The sequence below is a fragment of the Piliocolobus tephrosceles genome, chromosome 3 (genome assembly GCF_002776525.5).
Source record: "Piliocolobus tephrosceles isolate RC106 chromosome 3, ASM277652v3, whole genome shotgun sequence".
Lineage (NCBI taxonomy): Eukaryota > Metazoa > Chordata > Mammalia > Primates > Cercopithecidae > Piliocolobus > Piliocolobus tephrosceles.
The window spans coordinates 30,532,790-30,553,201 of NC_045436.1; the positions used below are offsets into that span (position 1 = coordinate 30,532,790).

The window sequence follows — 20,412 nt, forward strand, 5'->3', positions numbered from 1 at the left end:
CTGTGAGAACTCACATTCCTGAAACAGGAGGCTCTGACTTGCTGTTAGGCATAGAAAAGTCTTTCTCGGTAGTTGCCCATGGGATTTCAGCATGACAAACACGTAGCTGACTCATGGGATCAATTATAAAGAACCAGTAATTTTTTGTGGCATTAAAAAAAATCTGTGTTTTCATAAGTGATGAATACATGTTAACAAGTCAGATAAATCCCACTGATCGCTTTATTACCAAATCAATAACCAAAGCTCTCCCTCCTACACTCAAACCTACATGTGAATTCCTCACTATAGATTCCTGTTCTCAATAACCTTTCTGATGATTTCTCATTAATTCCAACTACAAAAACATTTTTTGAAAACTATTCAAGTTTTAAGTCGAAGCTGAACTGTCAAGCTTTAGTTTCTGAATATAAAAATCAGCTGCCCGATATTTCTCAGTATTAGTGATTTTGCTTTAAATAAATTGCTGGTCTTGCTTCAAATTTTTAAAAATTACAACACTGGAGGAACAAGGTAGTTTTAATGTACCCTCCCCTCCTCCAAGCAGACTATTATACCTTCTACAAAAACTGTTTTCCCTAAAGAGAAAGAGCAACATTCCCATTTTAAAGCAGTTCTCTATGACGTGCTATCAAAGCACAAGCGGCATTTGCGATACTTACTGAGTGTTTCTCCTGCTGGCCCATAACTCCATGGTTAGCTGGGATTGCTAGTGGTTTCATAATGAAGAAACATATGCTGAACTGAATTTACACATCATGTACCAATCTCTCACGATGGCAAGTCACCCTCTACAGCATTAAATTAAAAGAAAAAGAAAAAAAAAAAAAAGAGGGAGGAGGGAAAACCAAGCTGCAGCTTAAAGTGTCACTACTGGTAAGCTTAAAAACCCTTCACACTTGTAGACCAGAAAAGGAATCCGAACAACAGTGTTCGTCTCCATTTTTATAACATTGAAACTCTAACCATCCTAGGCTATGACAAGACCGAGAAAACCTCACACAGCTCTCAGTCTTCCAAGAGAACAAGCTCATTTCTGAGATTGAAGAACAAGAGGCAAAAGAAAAGGAGAGGAAAAAAAAAAAAAGAAAAAAGCTAAAATGGCTGACTGCACACAGACTCCCCTCAAAAAGGCTTAACACAGAATTATATTAGTCAGGGTGGTATAAGAACCAGGCTCTAGCATTCAGCCAAGCATTGTTAATACCCTTGTTTCATCTGCAATCACACATACAGAACCCTCCAACCAAGAGAAAAAAAAAGAAAATGAAAGAAAGAAAAAAATCAGGGCAGAGCGTGTGAATCGGGAACTCCTCCCTAGCTGCTAATGATGCTGACAGAGTGGTGACCAGTGATCTCTGTCCCACTCCACTAACCAAGTTTGCACAATTAATCTTAGCAGCATGACACTGATGGACATTTAATTTAATGATGTCTGTCCCTCACACTCAACACAAGCATGCCTGCTAGCAAGAGAGCCACTAACAGAAACACAGCACATGCACACACACAATCTCAAAAATCATGAGTCTGAATGCAATACACCAATATAATTACATTATTGTGCTTACTTTGGAGGACCATGGCTGCAGGCAGTTGGCATAGCAACGCACAAGGAAAGCCATTTCCTGGATAGAAAGCTTCCTTTTCTAAATAAAAAATTCCTCTTAGGAAACAAACGGCATTGCTGCTTCCTGCAGAAAGCAAGACACTGTAGTCTGTCTCTTAACCTGCAAGGCTCACACTCAATGCAGTTCTAGTGATGTAAGTGGATTTCTCTCTCACCCTCCCTCTCCCTATATACACTGAAATATTCAGCTCAAATGGTACACACATTCCTTAAGACTCGCCCCCTCCTCTACTTAACCATTTCACTCATTAAGGTAGCAATGGACAATTCAGATAAAGTAACAAGCTCTTGCCTGTATTCTATCAGCAGCTGTAGGTTAAGCAAGTCTCAGAGGGATGGAATCCATTGATTGCTGACTCCAAATAATATCACTGAAGACAGGGTGGGAAAACGGAGCAAGGACTTACTTGAACAGCTTTGAATTAAAATATAATTTTTTTCACCAAGGTGAAGATAAAGGAATCAATGTGACCTCTATCCCACCCTCAAATATCGCTGTGCTATAGTAAACAAGTATCTATCAAAAATTTATAAAATGCACACTTGACAAGCATTGTATAAATTTAGACGATGTGATTTTCACAAACACCCATACACACACACACACACACACACACAAACAGATGCACATATTGCCTTGCAAATAATATAAAAAATTAACCTACCAAGGTTTTTTTTAAAAACCAAACCAAACTTCAGAGGCAGAGAGTTGAAATAAAATGAGGATACATTATTCTATTATAAACTCTTAATGTCACGTAGGTATGTAGGTATTTGAAAGACTGCATTATATTTGACAAAGAATAAGGACATTTTAATTCTGAAACACTGGTCAGCTTTTCACAATCAGGTTTATCTATCAATGGCACATGTAAAGAAAATAGATACAGAAAATGTAGTATTTTTAATAATTGACTTTGGAATTGTCAGTGCTTGCTGACTTGTGTTTCTTGACTACTACCTAAGACTCTGCCCACCCTATTCTCTTTCCTTCTTTCTCCTCATGTCTAAAGGCAACCATTCCCACCATATCACTCTTTTGGATCCTTCTCCAAACATTACCCATTATCCTTCTTTTGCCATGTATGCTTAACCTCTGCCCCACAACCAGAGTCCTCCCTGCCAGCTTTTAAATGTGCAGGTCTCAAAAACAAAACAAAAGCAGAAACATTCTCCAGACCCGGTATTTTCCTCTTCCTCCACTTCCCAGACAAATCTCTCAAGAATCTGTTTTGGTTTACACCATTCCTCATCCCATGGAATACTCACATGATGAACCACAGTGATCCTGTTATGCCATTTCTACATCTAAGAGTTTCCTTAACATCTCTGTCCCTGATCAATCCATCACAACATCTGTTTATTACATTCTCTAATTTTTCTCAGATTTAGATTTCTCTTTGTCTTTGCTGTTATCATCCCACTCCAATCATTATTTTTTGCCTTGAGAACTGTAAAAGTCTCCTTAATTAAATTTCTGGATTCTAACTCCATCCACCCAACCTATTTACCATGCCACCTCCTGAAATCTTATAAAAACTAAAGCCTAATCATTTTGCCCTCATCCACTAAGCCCCTTTTACAAATGAAAACAAAACACTTCCATGGCTTCCCACTGCTCCTGGCATAAAGACCAAAACTCTTATCATGATCTGCAAGATTTATACGTTTTCCAGATTTACTTCCTGCTCACGGTCACTCTCTGCACTCCCAAGTTGCATGGGCGGCTCTTGCCTCCCTGATAGACAAAAGGGCCTTTGCCCATGTTATTTCCTCTGCCTGAAACTTTCCTTCTTCCTTCCTTTCCTGACTGATGCCACTTCCACCCGCAAAAACATACTGGTGAAATACCCTCAGAAATCTCATGTTAGTGTTTATCCCTTCATGGAAGCACTTATTTACTACCATTGTAATTTTGCATGGAGTCCCAAGAGTATTTAAGCAGTTAGTGTCTGCTTCCTCTACTACACTCTCATCTCCACAATGGCTGATGCCTCATCTGTGTGTGGGCACTCCTGTGTTCGCCACCCCAAGCACTGTAGGCACTCTCATTCTTGTTGAGTGAATGAACCTTCCACTGACCGGGAAAGGGCATAGGAAAGACCCTATTTAATCCTCTAGACTAGTTTTTGTCAAAATCCCAAATATTTTTCTATAATATTCCTAACTAACGACTTAAAAGTAAACTTTTGCCAAAAGGTAGAAGCAACCCAAGTGTTCAACAGATGAATGTATGAATAATATTCATACAAATGTGGTATATGCATTATTCAGCCTTCAAAAGGAATGAATTTCTATTACATGCTACACCACAGATAAAACTTGAAGACATCAAGCTAGAAATAAGCCAGTCACAAAAGGATAAATACTATATAATGCTCTACTCTAGATATCACAGTAGTCAAATTCACATAGGTACAAAGTAGAATGGAGGTTGCCAGGTGCTGGGGGAAGGAGGGATTGGGGAGTTATTGTTCAATGGCATAGAGTTTTAGCTTGGGAAGATCAAAACAGTTCTGGAGATGGATGGTGGTAATGGCTGCAAAAACAATGGGAATGTATTTAATCCTATTGGCCTTTTACACTTAATAACACATAAAATTGTAAATTTTATTGTTACTTACATTTTATCACAATTAGAAAAAGTAAATGGCAACTCAGGGATTAAATAATCAAGTTCTACACCTTCCATCTGGCCCGTGTCCCACAAAACATGTATCCATGAGCCAAAAAATTCTTCTCAAGGTTATGTCAAATTACCCCCATGCTGATGGTGTCTGACTTTATATATGGAGGTTTCCAACTGCTTGCCTCTCTCTGGAAAAATGTGTGACTTCTCTCAAGTCACAAGAAACTAACCTAATCGGGGAACCTGATAGATGAAGTAAAATCACACATCCTCAGGCACTGATGCTTTTCTGTGCTGAGACTTGGCGTGATCTCTCTTTCAGTCTGGCTCCACGCCTACAACCTACACATCTTAAAACTCATAATTGTAATACAGAAATTTCATTATCCACACTATCTTGTTGAAACACAATTAAGACAGGTTATAATATACCAAACACTGCTAAAGAAATAAAACATAAACAAAGGATTTAGGAGAAACCCATATTATAGATTTTATACAAAAAGAATAAATCACACTTACCTTGACGTTCACTCTAATTTGGGTTATATTTATCCCATTCCTTAATCATTACCAAGTAGCATTAACTAGATCCGGTTAAGAAAAAGAACCATGTAAGAACTTTCTACCCTGTCAATAACATCCAATGACTTCTAAATTATTAGTAACAACACTCCAAAAAAATGGAGATTATATAGTTCAGGAAGCTACTTAATGCAAAGGCTTTCCATGCTATATTTAATACCATTATATTCTTTTTTTTCCACCTAAAGTTTTCACTTTCTAATTACTATGAAATTGAGAAAAATGGTCTGTTCTCAGTAATGATTAATCATACTTAGAACATATACAATGTTTAACCATAGATCTCAATGTGCTTTACAAACATTTAATTAAACTTTATAAAAACCCAAGGGAAACAAGAGAATAATGTACTTATCTTTCATAGAAAAATAAAGTGTATAAGATCATAGAGTTAGTAGCATAGAAGAATGCAAAATAGAATTCTAGGTTTAATACCACTTACTTCACTTAATAGTTAAATATTCCCTCTCGCCTCTACCACAGAGGAAAAACTACAGAAGCTGGGGAAAACTTGTGGGTATAGCAGAAAGAAGTCATTCTTTGATATTAGAAAACAAGAAAGTTTACAAATCGGATTTATAGTCTTTCATTGTTCCCCCAAAATATGTCATTTTAAAATTTTCTATATGAGTACATCAAACTAATTAAGCACGGAGCCAATGCAAAATAAAAGATGGTAGACATGGTCAGAAGTTTTACTTTCTCTTTTCCTAAAGCCAATACATCCCTCATTAATAGTGCAATTTCTTTTAGAAGAAAAGTTGATTATCTGATAAACTTTATATTTTAACTCAATCTTACATTTTCACATCATCTATTTCATCCTTGGGTTTACCTCATACAAATCCTTGACACACCCCACCCAAAACAGTCACAGAGGACACCTGGGCTAAAATTTCATTTTTCTACTTTCATAAAGTGAAATGGTATTTCTGGTTCATTATTAAAAATAATTTAATTATGAAATAAAATATGAAAGAAACCAATGCAATGGCTGACACATAGGAAATGCTAGATGCTAACTAAACATCTAAGTGAATCTAAATACGGTCTTTAGAAACACAAGGAATCTGTTGAGTTTATGTTCAGTATCAGAAAAACCTAAATGAGAGTTCAAGAAAGATCACCAAGATTTACTCCACAGATATGTTCCAAGAAAATGTTTTTTAAAAAAGTTTGATAGCAAACTGTTTATGTAGCATCTGATTTGTAATTGAAAAATTACGTGGCAACTATCTATAAGAAGTATAAGAAAATTATGTGGCAACTATCTATAAGAAGTATAAGAAAATTATGTGGCAACTATCTATAAGAAACATTCACATGGAGCATGTTAGAAGGGCAAGATTAAAAGATGACATGAGATGGAGACATGCAGAAAAACAAAGAAGCCTGTAAGTCCATGAGAAATTCCCACGTGGGGCTTTTAAAAATGCACTTACTTGAAAACTAGGCAGACCTTAATAGCAGATTTAACAAAGCTTACTTCATTTCCTAGAATCTATCTTTTAAAAAGGCCAGACTTCACTTACAAACCTCTGCTCAAGGTTTCAGAGGTGGAGTCCTTCAACAGTGGTTGTGAATTGTTTCCATGCTTTTTCTAGGGGCGAGGCCCTATCCCCACTATAGTATTTCACACAGCAACGCATGGCAAATGTAAAATATTATCTTTATTACTAATTTGACTGTAATATATTCCCTTGGGATTATTATGTTGCATGAGCACAATGATCTGTTAATTATCCCTCTGTTTTTATTTAAGAAAAACAGGAAATACTGCATCACAAACTGGGATTATAAGTTAGATGAGGGCAACCTCACAACACTAACCTGATATTGTCAACGACAGACTGGGCTTTATCCCTAGTACTCGACACACAGTAGTTCGCAGAATGAATCATAAGTGATTCCACTTCAACTTCGAAACTAACCTGTTAAATATTATTCCACACTTTTTAAGATGGGGAACCAGACACAGGATGGGTGAGTAATCGTAAAAGATGTCTAATTGCTTTACTGACAAAATCTGGAGTTTTAAATAATTTGATAGGCAAAAGAGTATGCTAAAACCAGTAAATTTAAATTTAACAGGAATAAATATAAAGACCTACATGAATACTATCAAAATGTCACTTGTACAAGAAAAGGATAGGGGAGGGTCAGGCTTAAGGAACAATTCACAGGTGAGTGGGAGGTAGAAGGGGTTATCTATAAAACAGAGCAAGCCAAAAGCTCTCTCTGAGCCAATGTACAATCCCCAAAACCTTAATATAATCTCAGGTTACATGATCAGACCTATGATGTCCAGAGCAAGGAAGACAGAAAATTCTACTGTTATCTGCACTGCAGGGTATTATAGGACCTATGCAAACAACAGCAAGCAGTAACTGGTTTAGGAAAGCTACAAAAAGCTGGTAATATTTAATACAGAAGAAGAGGTTTAAAGGGTGGATCTTTATAAACATCTGAAACACAGTTATACAAAAATGGAATATTAATATTAACTTGTGTTGCTTTAAAAGAGACCTAGAAACATGAACTAAAATTGTGGAGAGACAGATTACAGCTAACCGTAATAGTTTCTTAATAATTAGCCCTTTCCTATAATAAACAATTACTGTTAGGATTTACTAAGTTCAAGAGTTTCTTATTAATTAACCTTTTCCAGCCAGGTGCGGTGGCTCATGCCTGTAATCCCAGCACTTGGGGAGGCCGAGGTAGGCGGATCACGAGGTCAGGAGATCAAGACCATCCCGGCTAACACAGTGAAACCTCGTTTCTACTAAAAATACAAAAAAAATTAGCCAGGAATGGTGGTGGCACCTGTAGTCCCAGCTACTCGGGAAGCTGAGGCAGGAGAACAGTGTGAACCAGGGAGGGAGAGCCTGCATTGAGCCAAGATCACACCACTGCACTCCAGCCTGGGCAACAGAGTGACTGGGTCTCCAAAAAAAAAAAAAAAAAAAAAAAAAATTAACCTTTTCCTGGCTGGGCACAGTGGCTCACACCCGTAATCCCAGCACAAAAAAATTAGCCGGGCGTGGTGGCGCATGCCTGTAATCCTGGCTACTTGAGAGGCTGAGGCAGGAGAATCACTTGAACCTGGGAGGCGGAGGTTGTGGTGAGCTGAGATCACCCCATTACACTCCAGCCTGGGCAACAAGAGTCTCAAAAACTAATAATAATTAAACTTTTCCTATAATAAATAATAACTGTTAGGTTATAGAAAAGAACTAAACTGCATTAAGTGGTTCAGCAAGAAAATTCTTACAATCCTTTCACACTCTTAAGGTAGTCTTATCTAACATGGCTGTTACCAAACATCAGCTGGTGGGAAAATGGGGTTAGAAGCGTGATATAATATAGAATCCGAGAAAAAAACCCCACTATCTTCATTCCAAGTAGCTCCTTCATTCCAAGATTTTTGTCTTTCTGTTTTGGTAGTGGGAGGGAGAATATTAAAATGCCCTGTACTAAAAAAAAAAAAAAATTTTGGCTGGGTGCAGGGGCTCACACATATAATCCCAGCACTCTGGGAGGCTGAAGCGGGCGAACTGCTTGAGCTTAGGAGTTTAAGACTAGCGTGGGCAACACGGCAAAACCCCATCTCTACAAAAAATTAGTCAGTTGTTGTGGTGCACACTTGTAGTCCCAGCTACTCGTGAGGAGAATCACTTGAGCCTGGGAGGTCAAGGCTGCAGTGACCGGTGACTGTGCCACCACACTCTAGCCTGGGCGACTGAGTGAGACCCTGTCTCAAAAAATTAAAATAAATAAATAAATAATAATAAAAACAAACTATAGTGATAATTGAACGATAGTTAAGCAGTTTTCTTCTTAATGTCCTTACTTAAAAATTAAAAGTTGCCAAACTTAGAAATGGGATTAGAGAAAGATGATTTTAAACAATAATTTGAATTATTCAGATTATATATAACTAGATAGAGTAAGTTTTACAGAAGTTTTTTTTAAAACTCTTTGATTTACTTATATTTTTTCAACATTCTTAAATATTGCCAAAACACTTCCAACATTTTCTGGTACACAAGAAGCAATTTTATGAGTGGTATTTTTTTCACTTCTAAAAACTATGAGTAATTTTAGACAACTAAGTTATTTCAGTTTATTAAAGAGTCACACCTACAAAAGATCTTTCAGCAAGATTTTGGTTTTCCTTAGTATAATATTAGTGGGTCTAACTTTTAAAATTAAAATACACTAGTTACATGGTCATCCCTTTGTGTTTTTTTTTTTTTTTTTTTTTTTGAGACGGCTCTGTCGCCCAGGCTGGAGTGCGGTGGCCCGATCTCGGCTCACTGCAAGCTCCGCCTCCCGGGTTCACGCCATTCTCCTGCCTCAGCCTCCGGAGTAGCTGGGACTACAGGCGCCCGCCACTACGCCGGGCTAATTTTTTGTAGTTTTAGTAGAGACGGGGTTTCACCGTGTTAACCAAGATGGTCTTGATCTCTTGACCTCGTGATCTGCCCGTCTCGGCCTCCCAAAGTGCTGGGATTACAGTCGTGAGCCACCGCGCGCCCGGCCATGGTCATCCCTTTGTTATGAAATGGTGCTACTTACTAGTAAAAATGTATCCTATTGGAATGAAGCTAGAAAGGTTAAAAAGAAAAAAAGATAGCTGTGCTTCATTAATGATACATGGTCAGAAAAGGAAAAACACTTAACTTGTAACAAAAAGACTGATTCATCAACCAAAGTCCCTAACTGCTGTAAATACAGCTCAGTCATCATTTCTGGATTGGGCATTGGACATTCTATGTCCCAGTCTCTTTCTTCAAAAGGCACTTAAATGGTATACTTCTAAAGTCGTTAAATTATTTGATATATATCTCCTTTGGGCCGTATTTTAAGTTTAAATAACATAAAAAGCAACATATATTAAATTCATTTTTAAAAATGAGTAATTTCATAGATTGGGAATGGGAAAGACCTGTGTTTGGCTCTATGTCTAACATCTACTACCTGAGTGACCATGAATATTGAACATGTTACTTAACCTCTTTGGCCAGTGCATGCTTATCTACTGACAGGGAAATACAGAACTGTGGGCTAGTTTCATTGACAAAACATGAGTAAACATCTAGCAGACTGGTATATCATAAACTTTCAGTAAGTGTCAATTTTATTCTCTCTAAAATATTCTAAAAAGTCAGCTGCATTCAAGCCTCGGCCAACCCATTAATTAATGTTGTACAGTTGTCTGGGACTAAGATCCTTGTGCTGATATCCCTGTACAGACCTGTTAAAGCAGGAAGATCTACAATGCCACTCCTAGAAATACTAAATAATGCTAATTTTGCAAGTTAGATCCAAAGATATCAACATGATGTAACCACGGTATTGCTGAGACCTATATATTATCTGTTGTGTGAAGGACATACACAATGGCATAAAGACACTATCTGCTTTCAAAGACCTACTAAGTCTTCAGAAATTTAATGTTTAACAAATACATTTTTATTTTTAAAAAATCTAGTATCTGGAAATATCAAAATATGCAAGTTTTCAAAATGGTTCAACAGTCTTTCTAAAAGAAAGCGACAGTGATTATAAACGGATGCATTAACCAATGGACTTTACTACCAGAAATAGAATTGTGCCTGCCCTTTTGTTGTAATCAAATACATTCCAGACAGGAAATGCTTCCAAATAAACTTGCCTGGAAAATAAATAAATATAGAAGACCATCTCAATATAGAAAATATTTTAAATGACACAAAAATTTCTAAAATATTTTCTTGAAAAAAAAGTCAGCCTACCAATACAGCCATGAGTTTAAGATAACAACATTCAATATTCCTTTTTATAAATAAATGAATAAACAAAGAAAGCCCAAAACACACACTAATTTCTCCCTCTCCGTAGCAGCTCTAAAAAGGCATGGAGAGCATTTTACTATTCATATTTTAGTTATACTTTGAAATTATCAGTTACTACCATTTTGATATTTAAAAACCAAAGATAATACTAGAATATTTAATTGTAAATATCAGATCATCATTGTTAGAATTGCTAACAGCTGGCCAGATAGTTCATGTTCACGGAAGATTACATCACCTATGTGTGTCATAAAGTAGCATTTCACATTATTAATAAAGGAAGGCATTCACTCATTAATTCTACAACTGACCCCCAAGACTTTAAATGGAATAGGACAAGAAACAAGAAACCAGGGATGAAAGAGCCCATATAGCCAAGACAATACTAAGGAAAAAGAACAAAGCTGGAGGCATCATCATGCTACCCGATTTCCAACTATACTACAAGTCTACAGTAAGCAAAACAGCATGGTACTGTTACAAAACCAGACACACAGACCAACAAAACAGAATAGAGAACTCAGAAATAAGATTGCACATCTACAACCATCTGATCTTCAACAAACCTGACATAAACAAGCAATGAGGAAAACATTCCCTATTTAATAAATGGTGCTGGGAGAACTAGCTAGCCACATGCAGAAAACTGAAATTGCTCCTTTCTTACACCTTTTACAAAAATTAACTCAAGATAGATGAAATACTTAAATGTTGATATGATATGGCTCTGCATCCCCAACCAAATCTCATTTTATAGTCCCCATAATGCCCAAGTGTTGTGAGAGGGACTTGGTGGGAGGTGATTAAATCATGGGGCGGTTCTCATGATAGTGAATGAGTCTCATGAGATTTGATGGTTTTAAAAATGGGAGTTTCTCTGCACAAGCCCTCTCTTTGCCTGCTGCCATCCACATAAGATGTGACTTGCTCCTCCCTGCCTTCCGCTATGATTGTGAGGCTTCCCTAGCCACGCAGAACTGTGAGTCCAATTAAATATCTTTCTTTTGTAAATTGCCCAGTGTCAGGTATGTCTTTATCAGCAGTGTGAAACTGACTAACACCCCAAACTATTAACAATCCTAGAAGAAAATCTAGACAATGCCATTCAGGACATAGGCACGAGCAAAGACTTCACACACACACACACACACACACAAACACCAAAAGCACTGCAACAAAAGCAAAAAATGACAAATGGGATCTAATTAAACTAAAAGGCCTCTGCACAGCAAAAGAAACTATCATCAGAGTGAAAAAACAACCTACAGAATGGAAAGAAATTTTTATAATCTATCCATCTGACAAAGGTCTAATATCCAGAGTCTACAAGAAACAAAAAACATTTACAAGAAAAAACCAGACAACTCTATTAAAAAGTGGGCAAAGAACATGAACAGACACTTCTCAAAAGACATTCATGCAGCCAAGAAAAATGAAAAATACTCAAACATCATTGATCATTAGAGATATTCAAATCAAAACCACGACATACCATCTTACACCAATCAGGATGGCTGTTATTAAAAAGTCAAGAAACAACAGATGCTGGCGAAGTTGCAGAGAAAAAGAAACACTTTTACACTGTTGGTGGGAGTATAAATTAGTTCAATAATTGTGGAAGACAGTGTGGCGATTCCTCAAAGACCTAGAGGCAGAAATACTATTTGACCCAGCAATCCCATTACTGGGTATATACCCGAAGGAATAGAAATCATCTTACTATAAAGATACACACACACATATGTTCATTGCAGCACTACTCACAACAGCAACAACATGGAATCAACCCAAATACCCAGATAGACTGCATAAAGAAAATGTGATACATACACACCATGGAATACTCTGCAGCCATAAAAAGGAACAAGATCATGTTCTTTGCAGAGACATGGATGGAGCTGGAAGCCATTATCCTCAGCAAACTAACAAAGGAACAGAAAACCAAATACTGCATTTTCTCACTTTTAAGTGGCAGCACAGGGAGGGGAACAACAGACACTATGGCCTGGGGGGGCCACAGCAGGGGAGAACATCAGGATACATAAAGCTAATACATGGGCTTAATACCTAGGTGATGGGTTGCTACGTGTGGCAAACCACCATGTTACACGTTTACCTATGTAACAAACCTGTATATCCTGCATGTGTATCCTGGAACTTTAAATAAAATTAAACCAAAAAAAGAAATCAGAGATGAACTTCAGAAATCATGTTTGGTCAGTTCAACAGTGTGCTAGACATAAACAAAATATACTGACCATCTATGAAATGCTTACTAAAAGACTGTCTTAGAGCAAATGTATAAAAAACCTGTTTTCTGGATGGTTTATGTTTTACAGGAAGTAAATATTTTTTCCAAGACAGAAAGCAAACTTAAAATCTGTTCGACCAAAATTTAAAAGTATGTATCACTAAACTCAGTGAACTTTTAAGATTAAAAACAAAACTAACAAGATATTAATAATCCAATCAACTACTACAAAACATGGTATTTACAATAAAAGTAAAAACACAGTATGGAAGAAAATGAGACTATTGAAAAAAATTTTCTCTACCCAGAAACAATGCATGAACCTATGGTGACCCCTTATCACGTAGAATATTCATCTGGCCATTTTCAGTTTTCACCAAGCGAGACCCACCATTTCAGATTTGAGGAGTTGACACAACATTTCCAGTGCCTTTCCAAAGGCAGCTCTATTCCCTCAGACAATTATTTTGCTTTAGTAGCTGATTACTGAAAGAATTCTGAATGTCAGAGCACAGTCATGAGTTGCCAATCACACTTTGTGATAACAAGGGAAACTGGCCACTTACGTCTTAATATAAGAACAAGGAGATAGAAAAAGAATGAAGGCAGCACAAAGGCACCAGTAAAACAAAAACAAAAACAACAAACGATATATATTCAAGATACAGCAAAAGAGAGAGAAGAATTCTAGAAATAAAGTAAGGGGAGTTTTGAGAAGAAAGAAGTTTTAAAAACGGTCACACGTCATAACGACAGAATGACGGGGAATACATTCCGAGAAAAGCGTCACTGGGCAATTTTGTCTTTGTACAAACATCATGGGAGTGTACTTACACAAACCTAGAACACGTTGCCTACTACACACCTAGCTAGGCTCTATGGGATAGCCTATTCCTCCTAGGTGACAAACCTGTACAGCACGTCACTGTACTGAATCCTGTATGCAACTGTAATACAATGGTAAGTTTTTCCATATGTAAAATACCTAAACACAGAAAATCTAACAGTAAAAATACTGTACTATAATCTTCTAGGACCACTGTTGTGTATGTGGTCCTTCATTGACAAAAACATCACTATGCAGCATATGACTAAGAGTCATGCTGGTGGGACATGGTGGCTCATGCCTGTGATCCCAGCACTTTGGGAGGCCAAAGTGGGCAGATCACCTGGGGTCAGGAGTTCAAGACCAGCCTGGCCAACATGGTGAAACCCTGTCTCTACTAAAAATTAGACAGGCATAGTGGCACACGCCTATAGTTCCAGCTACTAGGGACGCAAAGGTGGGAAAATCACCTGAACCCAGAAGGTGGGGGTTGCAGTGAGTGAAGATTGTGCCACCGCACTCCCGCCTGGGTGACAGAGTGAGACTCTGTCTCAAAAGGAAAAAAAAAAAAAAGTCATGCTGTATTAGGTACAGATTTTGGACTTGTCAGCTTCCACAATAGCATATGCCAATTCCTTAACATCTCCTTCCCTTAACACTCCACTGGTTATGTTTATTTGCAGAACTCTATTATACTATGCAAATAAAATCTGAAGAACCAGTGAATCAAGGCTATAAGAGACTAGTTCACAAAGTATGGTCTCAGGACCCCTGAGGATCCCCAAGGTTCTTAAGGAGTTCATAAAGTCAAACTATGTTTTCATTCTGACACTAAAATGTTGCTTGCTTTTTTCACTGTGCTGATGTACAAAAGCAAACATGGGTAAAACCTGACTGATGTCTTAGCATATATCAAGACACTGGTATCACTACTACTGTGTAACTACTGTCATTACCAATATGGTACTCATATTCTTTACCACCACTCACAGTGGCAAAAAAAGAAAATGCAGTATTACTTTAAAGTGTCCTTGATAAAGCAGTAATAATTAATTGCATTAAATCTCCACCCATTAGTACACATCCTTTTAATATTCTGTATGATGAAGTGAGAAGTCTGCATAAAGCACTTTTGTTACAATGTACAATGGTTGTCTCAAGGAAAAGATGTGCAATTATTTGAGTCGTGAGTGAACTGGTCCCTTTTTTCACAGAAAAACATTTTCATTTGAAAGAACAAATAATAATAATAATAAAAAAACTGGTTATTCGGACTTGGGTATCTGGCAGGTGTTTTCTAAAAATGAACAAAATGAGCTTGTCATTTGAAGAAAAACAGCTGATAGTACTTTGCTAATGATAAAATTTGAAGTTTCAACTAAAAGAATTTTGAAAAATATATCTAACACAGTTTGACAGCTTCTTAATAATTAAGGCACTTTCTTTATGAGATCTGTGGTGATATTAACAAATGTGACTTTTCTTTATATTGTATAATGTGCCAAAATTCGGAAGACTGTTTAACCTAGTGACCAATGCATGACGTTACAAAAGTATGCATAAGTAAAAAGAACCTTTCATGTGCAAGTAAGACCAATGGGTTTTAATAAAAGAGAATAAGGCAAGTTACACTAACATGGTTTTAAATTCTTCATGCAGTTAAGAAACCACTACTGGTCAAATTTTGGTGCAGTCTTTCAAAGAACATCCACAATTATTTTTGAAAGCTGTTAAAATACTCTTCCCTCTTCCAACTACCTATGCATGTGAGGTCAGATTTTCTTCATATACTTTACATACTTCAACCAGAGCAGCATATCACAACAGATTGAATACAGATATGAGAATCCAACTGTCTATTAGACCAATATTAAACGTATTTGCTAAAGTATAAAACACTATCATCCTCCTTAAAAATTTTTGTTTTATAAAATATTTCCCCTTAGAAACCCTCATAATAATGTGTAATGGGTTTATTACTATTTTTAAATTAATCAATGGATACATATTCAAAATTCTGTTTCATTTCTGATGTGGTAAATAATAATAGAGATAAACAAAAACTCATTAGAGCCAAAAACTTTTTTTAGAAGTTTAAAGGAGTCCAGAGGTTAAACTGTTTGAAAACTGCTGCAACAAGAAAACAATCAGCCTCTCTTAGCTGATGGGAAAGAATGCAGAGTTATCAACTGTCCTTAGATTTCCTGTTTACACCCACTTCAGAGCAGAACCCTCTGACTGACAACTTAATCTGCTTGCAGAATAGCTGGCTGCTCTTTTAGTCTAACCAAAGTTAATACTAAAAGTCAGGCAAAAGTTTATACTAAAGAGTAATTTTTAAACTGAGCTGTTAAGTGCTCCTCAAAAATGCCCATTGTAAAGGACATCAAGAATATCAATGATGCCCAAGTATTCTCTACATCCCAGTTGGTTAGGAATATGCTTATTTCATAAATTAACAAATGGCAAAATGATCCTTTTCTAAAAACTTTCCTAGGTGTTCCAAAAGTCCTGATGATTCAAACATTTTTTAAAGGTTCAGTTTAAATTTTTGTATAAAGAAATACAGGGCCAGGCGCCTATAATCCCAATACTTTGGGAGGCCAAGGCAGGCAGATCTCTTGAGCTCAGGAGTTCAACCCAGCCTGGTCAACATGGCGAAACCCTGTCTCTACAAAAAAAAAAAAAAAAAAAAAGACATAAATGAGCCGAGTGTGCTGGCTCACGCCTGTAGTATTCTCAGCTATTAGGGAGGCTGAGGTAGGAGGATCTTTTAAGTTTGAAAAGCGGAGGTTGCAGTGAGCCGAGCACTCCAGCTTGGGTGACAGAGCAAGAGACCCTGTCTCCAAAACAAACAAACAAACAAAAAGAAGTGTGCTAATAATCGGTGAAAGGGAAATGTCACGACTTGTTTTGAGGTTTTAACTTTATTTTCTAACACCCTCAAATGCCTTCTGCACTGTATCGAAACCATAGATGACAGGTTACCATTGCTATTCTCATAGACATCTGAGTAAAAATCAAAACAGCCTCAGTATTTTCTTTTTCATCCTCAAATATTTCCCTTTGTAATTACTTCACTATTTATCTAAATCAGCAATTCATATTACAGGTTTGGTCCACTCTACTGCCATACCATTTCTCCCCTAGGTCAGCTATTCCAAATGTCATATGACATCCAACTACCACCTGTCTTCCACTTAATTATTATTATTTTTACTTTTCCATAGGTTATTGGGGTACAGGTGGTATCTGGTTACATGAGTAAGTTCTTTAGCAGTGCTTTGTGAGACCCTGGTGCACCCATCTCCCCAGCAGTATACACTGCACCATATATGTTGTCTTCTGTCTTCCACTTAAAAGAAAGGAAGATTTAAGGGAATGGGGGGAGGATATCTGATCATTTACTGAGTCCATAAGAAATTGCTATAACACAATTATTTAGTAATGTTTTAAAAATAGATTCTACAATTACTTTTTCCAAAAATATCTTTAAAGGTATTTTTTAGCCTATGTGTAATTTTATTTTACTTTTTTGCCTTGATATTTTCCAATACGAGTAATTTTAATTTTCACAAAGGATGTTAGGCAGTACATCTGTGAAATGGATATGCTCAGTCAGTCCAAAGTTTACTACTAATATACTTAACCCTACTGAGCTGTATCATAAAAATGTTAAGATGGTAACATTAATGGTATTTGGGTTTCTTTAACCAAAAAAGAAAAACAATTGACTTACGTATTTTAAATAGGTGAATTTTATGGCACGTGAATTATATCTCAAAGAAGCTGTTATTGGACAAAAGAAGCGGAGGTTTGTCCCTAATCAGTTAAAAAAAAAGTTTACTATTAAAATAGTATTGATAATACTGACTAAATGACTAAATGTTTCAGAGAAAATAAGGGGGAAATTTTATATAGATAAATATGCATAGCATTATTATTTTTTAATTATCTTAATACAAATAATTAAAATATTTTGTTTCACAAGTGATTTAAAACCTAACATCTATATATTCCATAAAATGCTAGAGTTTTGTCCAGAGGTCAATAATATCTTCCAGCTAACAGAGAGGCATTTCAGGCTAATAATGTTTTAACACTGCATTCAAAACCAAAAGATAGTATTTCTAATCACCTGATATTTCAAACAGTGAAAACAGACAACTTACAACAGATAACTGAGAAAAGATCAATTCAGCACTGGCAGGAAATAGGTCTGAATATCAAAGTAGATTTTTCCAAAAAAAAAAACCAAAAAAAAACAGACTTTTTAAATCAGCATGTAGCTCTGCAAAATCTCATGACAAAAAAAAAAAAAAAAAAAAAAAAATCACATGGTAAGAAATGAAATAGTCGAAGATGAAAAGCATCTTCATTGTTGCAATTAAAAGCTAAATTTTAGCCAAGTATATTTAAAACATGTACAAGCACAGACAGCCACCAGTATTCACAAGGAGAGGCAAGACAAAGCGACAGTGATCTTTTTGACAAATAAATCGCTTGAAACATTGCATGACTTGCTACACAACACCCTTATTACTTTCAATTTCCAAGTGCAACCAAAAGATGGGTCCAATTATGACATCAATACAAGCTTTCTTTCAAAATGGAATGAAAGAACAGTAAATCCCAGTGGACACCGGAGTTCTGTAGCAGAGATGATGTAATATATAAAAATAGACATCCTTCAACAGAAGCTGAAACTTGGGTAAACAGCACACTGCATACCATTCTCAACTGCCTTGCATGAATTTACAATGCATGCTGTTAATAGCATGAGAAATCACTTTATTTTCTAAACTATTTCCTGATTTACATGTCAATTTCTGTACATACGCTATAGTGCAATTTCCCAATCCATATAAATTAAATCAACATAAATACCTGATTATAACTACAAGAAAGAGAATTAGTGCCCCCAAAGCAAGGAGGTTGAGACCACTAGAGCAGTTTTAACATGCTGCATTTTGCCAGAAATTGCAGCACACAGCACAGTATTGTTACATCCACCTATTGTTCAGAGACTTTTCCACAGGGAGCTTTCTGTAGGATGTCAAAATGCAACATAATCTAGGGTACAGAGGAACTAGTAAATCTGCTGATAATGGGCGTGAAAAGCAAAGGATACTTTTGACACCACTCTCCAAAGACTCTTCTGATGAAAACATAAAGCATCAGGCATCCAAACAATAAATTTTAGTAAAATTTGTGGGGGTTTTTATTTGTATGTATATCTCTCTCTAACACTCTCTCCACATCCTCTTTTCCATTCTTTTTTTTTTTTTGAGACGGAGTCTCGCTCTGTTCCCCAGGCTGGAGTGCAGTGGCCGGATCTCAGCTCACTGCAAGCTCCGCCTCCCAGGTTTACGCCATTCTCCTGCCTCAGCCTCCCGAGTAGCTGGGACTACAGGCGCCCACCACCTCGCCCGGCTAGTTTTTTGTATTTTTTAGTAGAGACGGGGTTTCACAGTGTTAGCCAGGATGGTCTCGATCTCCTGACCTCGTGATCCGCCCGTCTCGGCCTCCCAAAGTGCTGGGATTACAGGCTTGAGCCAATTATTACCTAATTCAGTTTTCACATTTCTATTTAGCTTTCTTGGATTAAAGAGTAATCTGCTTGAAACTAATCTACCTCAAACTCTCACTCACGTATTTATATTCATATACAGTATGGTCATTAAACACTATTGGAATAGAAAGTACTGCCCACAAAGCAAATCATCAGAAATTAATGAATTAGAGCTAAAGTTTTATTTTGAAACATAAATTATTTTTACTTTCTTCCCCCCAAACACCACCTAAATCCCTCACCTTTCATTCTTACTCCAGTTGCCATGTTCTAGCCACCACTTCCATTTCCATTACTTAACCAGGTCCTGTGGTCCCACCTTACCATCCCTATCCCCAAAATCTATTCCATCTCGGAGCCAGAGTAGTTTATTTAAATGTAAATCTCAGTATGTCACACCTCTGCTTCAGTCTCTTTGTTCTTCCTTGGTCATGAAAAAGTTCAACTTTCAACATGGCTTTCAAAAACTCTATGACCACTCAACCTCTAAGTCTTTGAGCAAATAAGATTCCTTCTGTACAAAACAGCTTTCTTTGGGCCAAGACATTAAGGTGGTCCATGAAATCATCCCTGACTCCTGTAAGGGCCCTGGGTGTGTACCATTTATTTATCTGTATTCCCTGTGAGACTATAAGGGCAAAGGGGGCGCAGATTCTCCTGTGTTGCAGACTTTTATATCTCTAGAGCCTGGGACAGACCTGAAACATGGTGGGCACTCAATGAATATATGTTAAATGACCAAAAATATATAAATGAAAATATTGAGCTTTTCTATGATACAAGAAATAAAATACACAAATTTCCTGAAACTCCATCCCATTATAATTCACAGAGACACTGATAATAATATTGAAGACAAGTCTTCAGGTCCAATTAAGCAAACAAATGCTTGATAAATTTATGTTTTAAAAGGACAAAAAATGTTAAGATAACTAAGAAATTTCCTCTGTATTTGCATAATTTCATATATATGTACGTAAACAGATTTTTAAATATCATCATATAAATTATAGCCAGTTGTGATATCATATAAACTGAAGGTAAAATCTGAAGTCCTTAAATATTCTAGGAAATTTACTAGC

The 20,412-nt window shown here is 36.7% G+C and overlaps 1 protein-coding gene across 9 annotated transcripts in view; it reads right to left on the minus strand.

Moving 5' to 3' along the window:
* Positions 1-20,412, minus strand: part of RAPGEF2 (Rap guanine nucleotide exchange factor 2) — a 262,493-nt gene that overhangs the window by 91,895 nt on the left and 150,186 nt on the right. For 3 of the 9 annotated variants that reach the window (XM_023228413.2, XM_023228411.2, XM_023228408.2), the window contains exon 1: positions 663-1,073. The exons of the other annotated variants lie outside the window; for them this stretch is intronic. In XM_023228413.2, coding sequence (XP_023084181.1) covers positions 663-722 — 60 coding nt within the window. In that variant the 5' untranslated portion in view covers positions 723-1,073. Of the gene's footprint in view, positions 1-662; positions 1,074-20,412 lie in introns of those variants that run through there. 9 annotated transcript variants of the gene reach the window in all.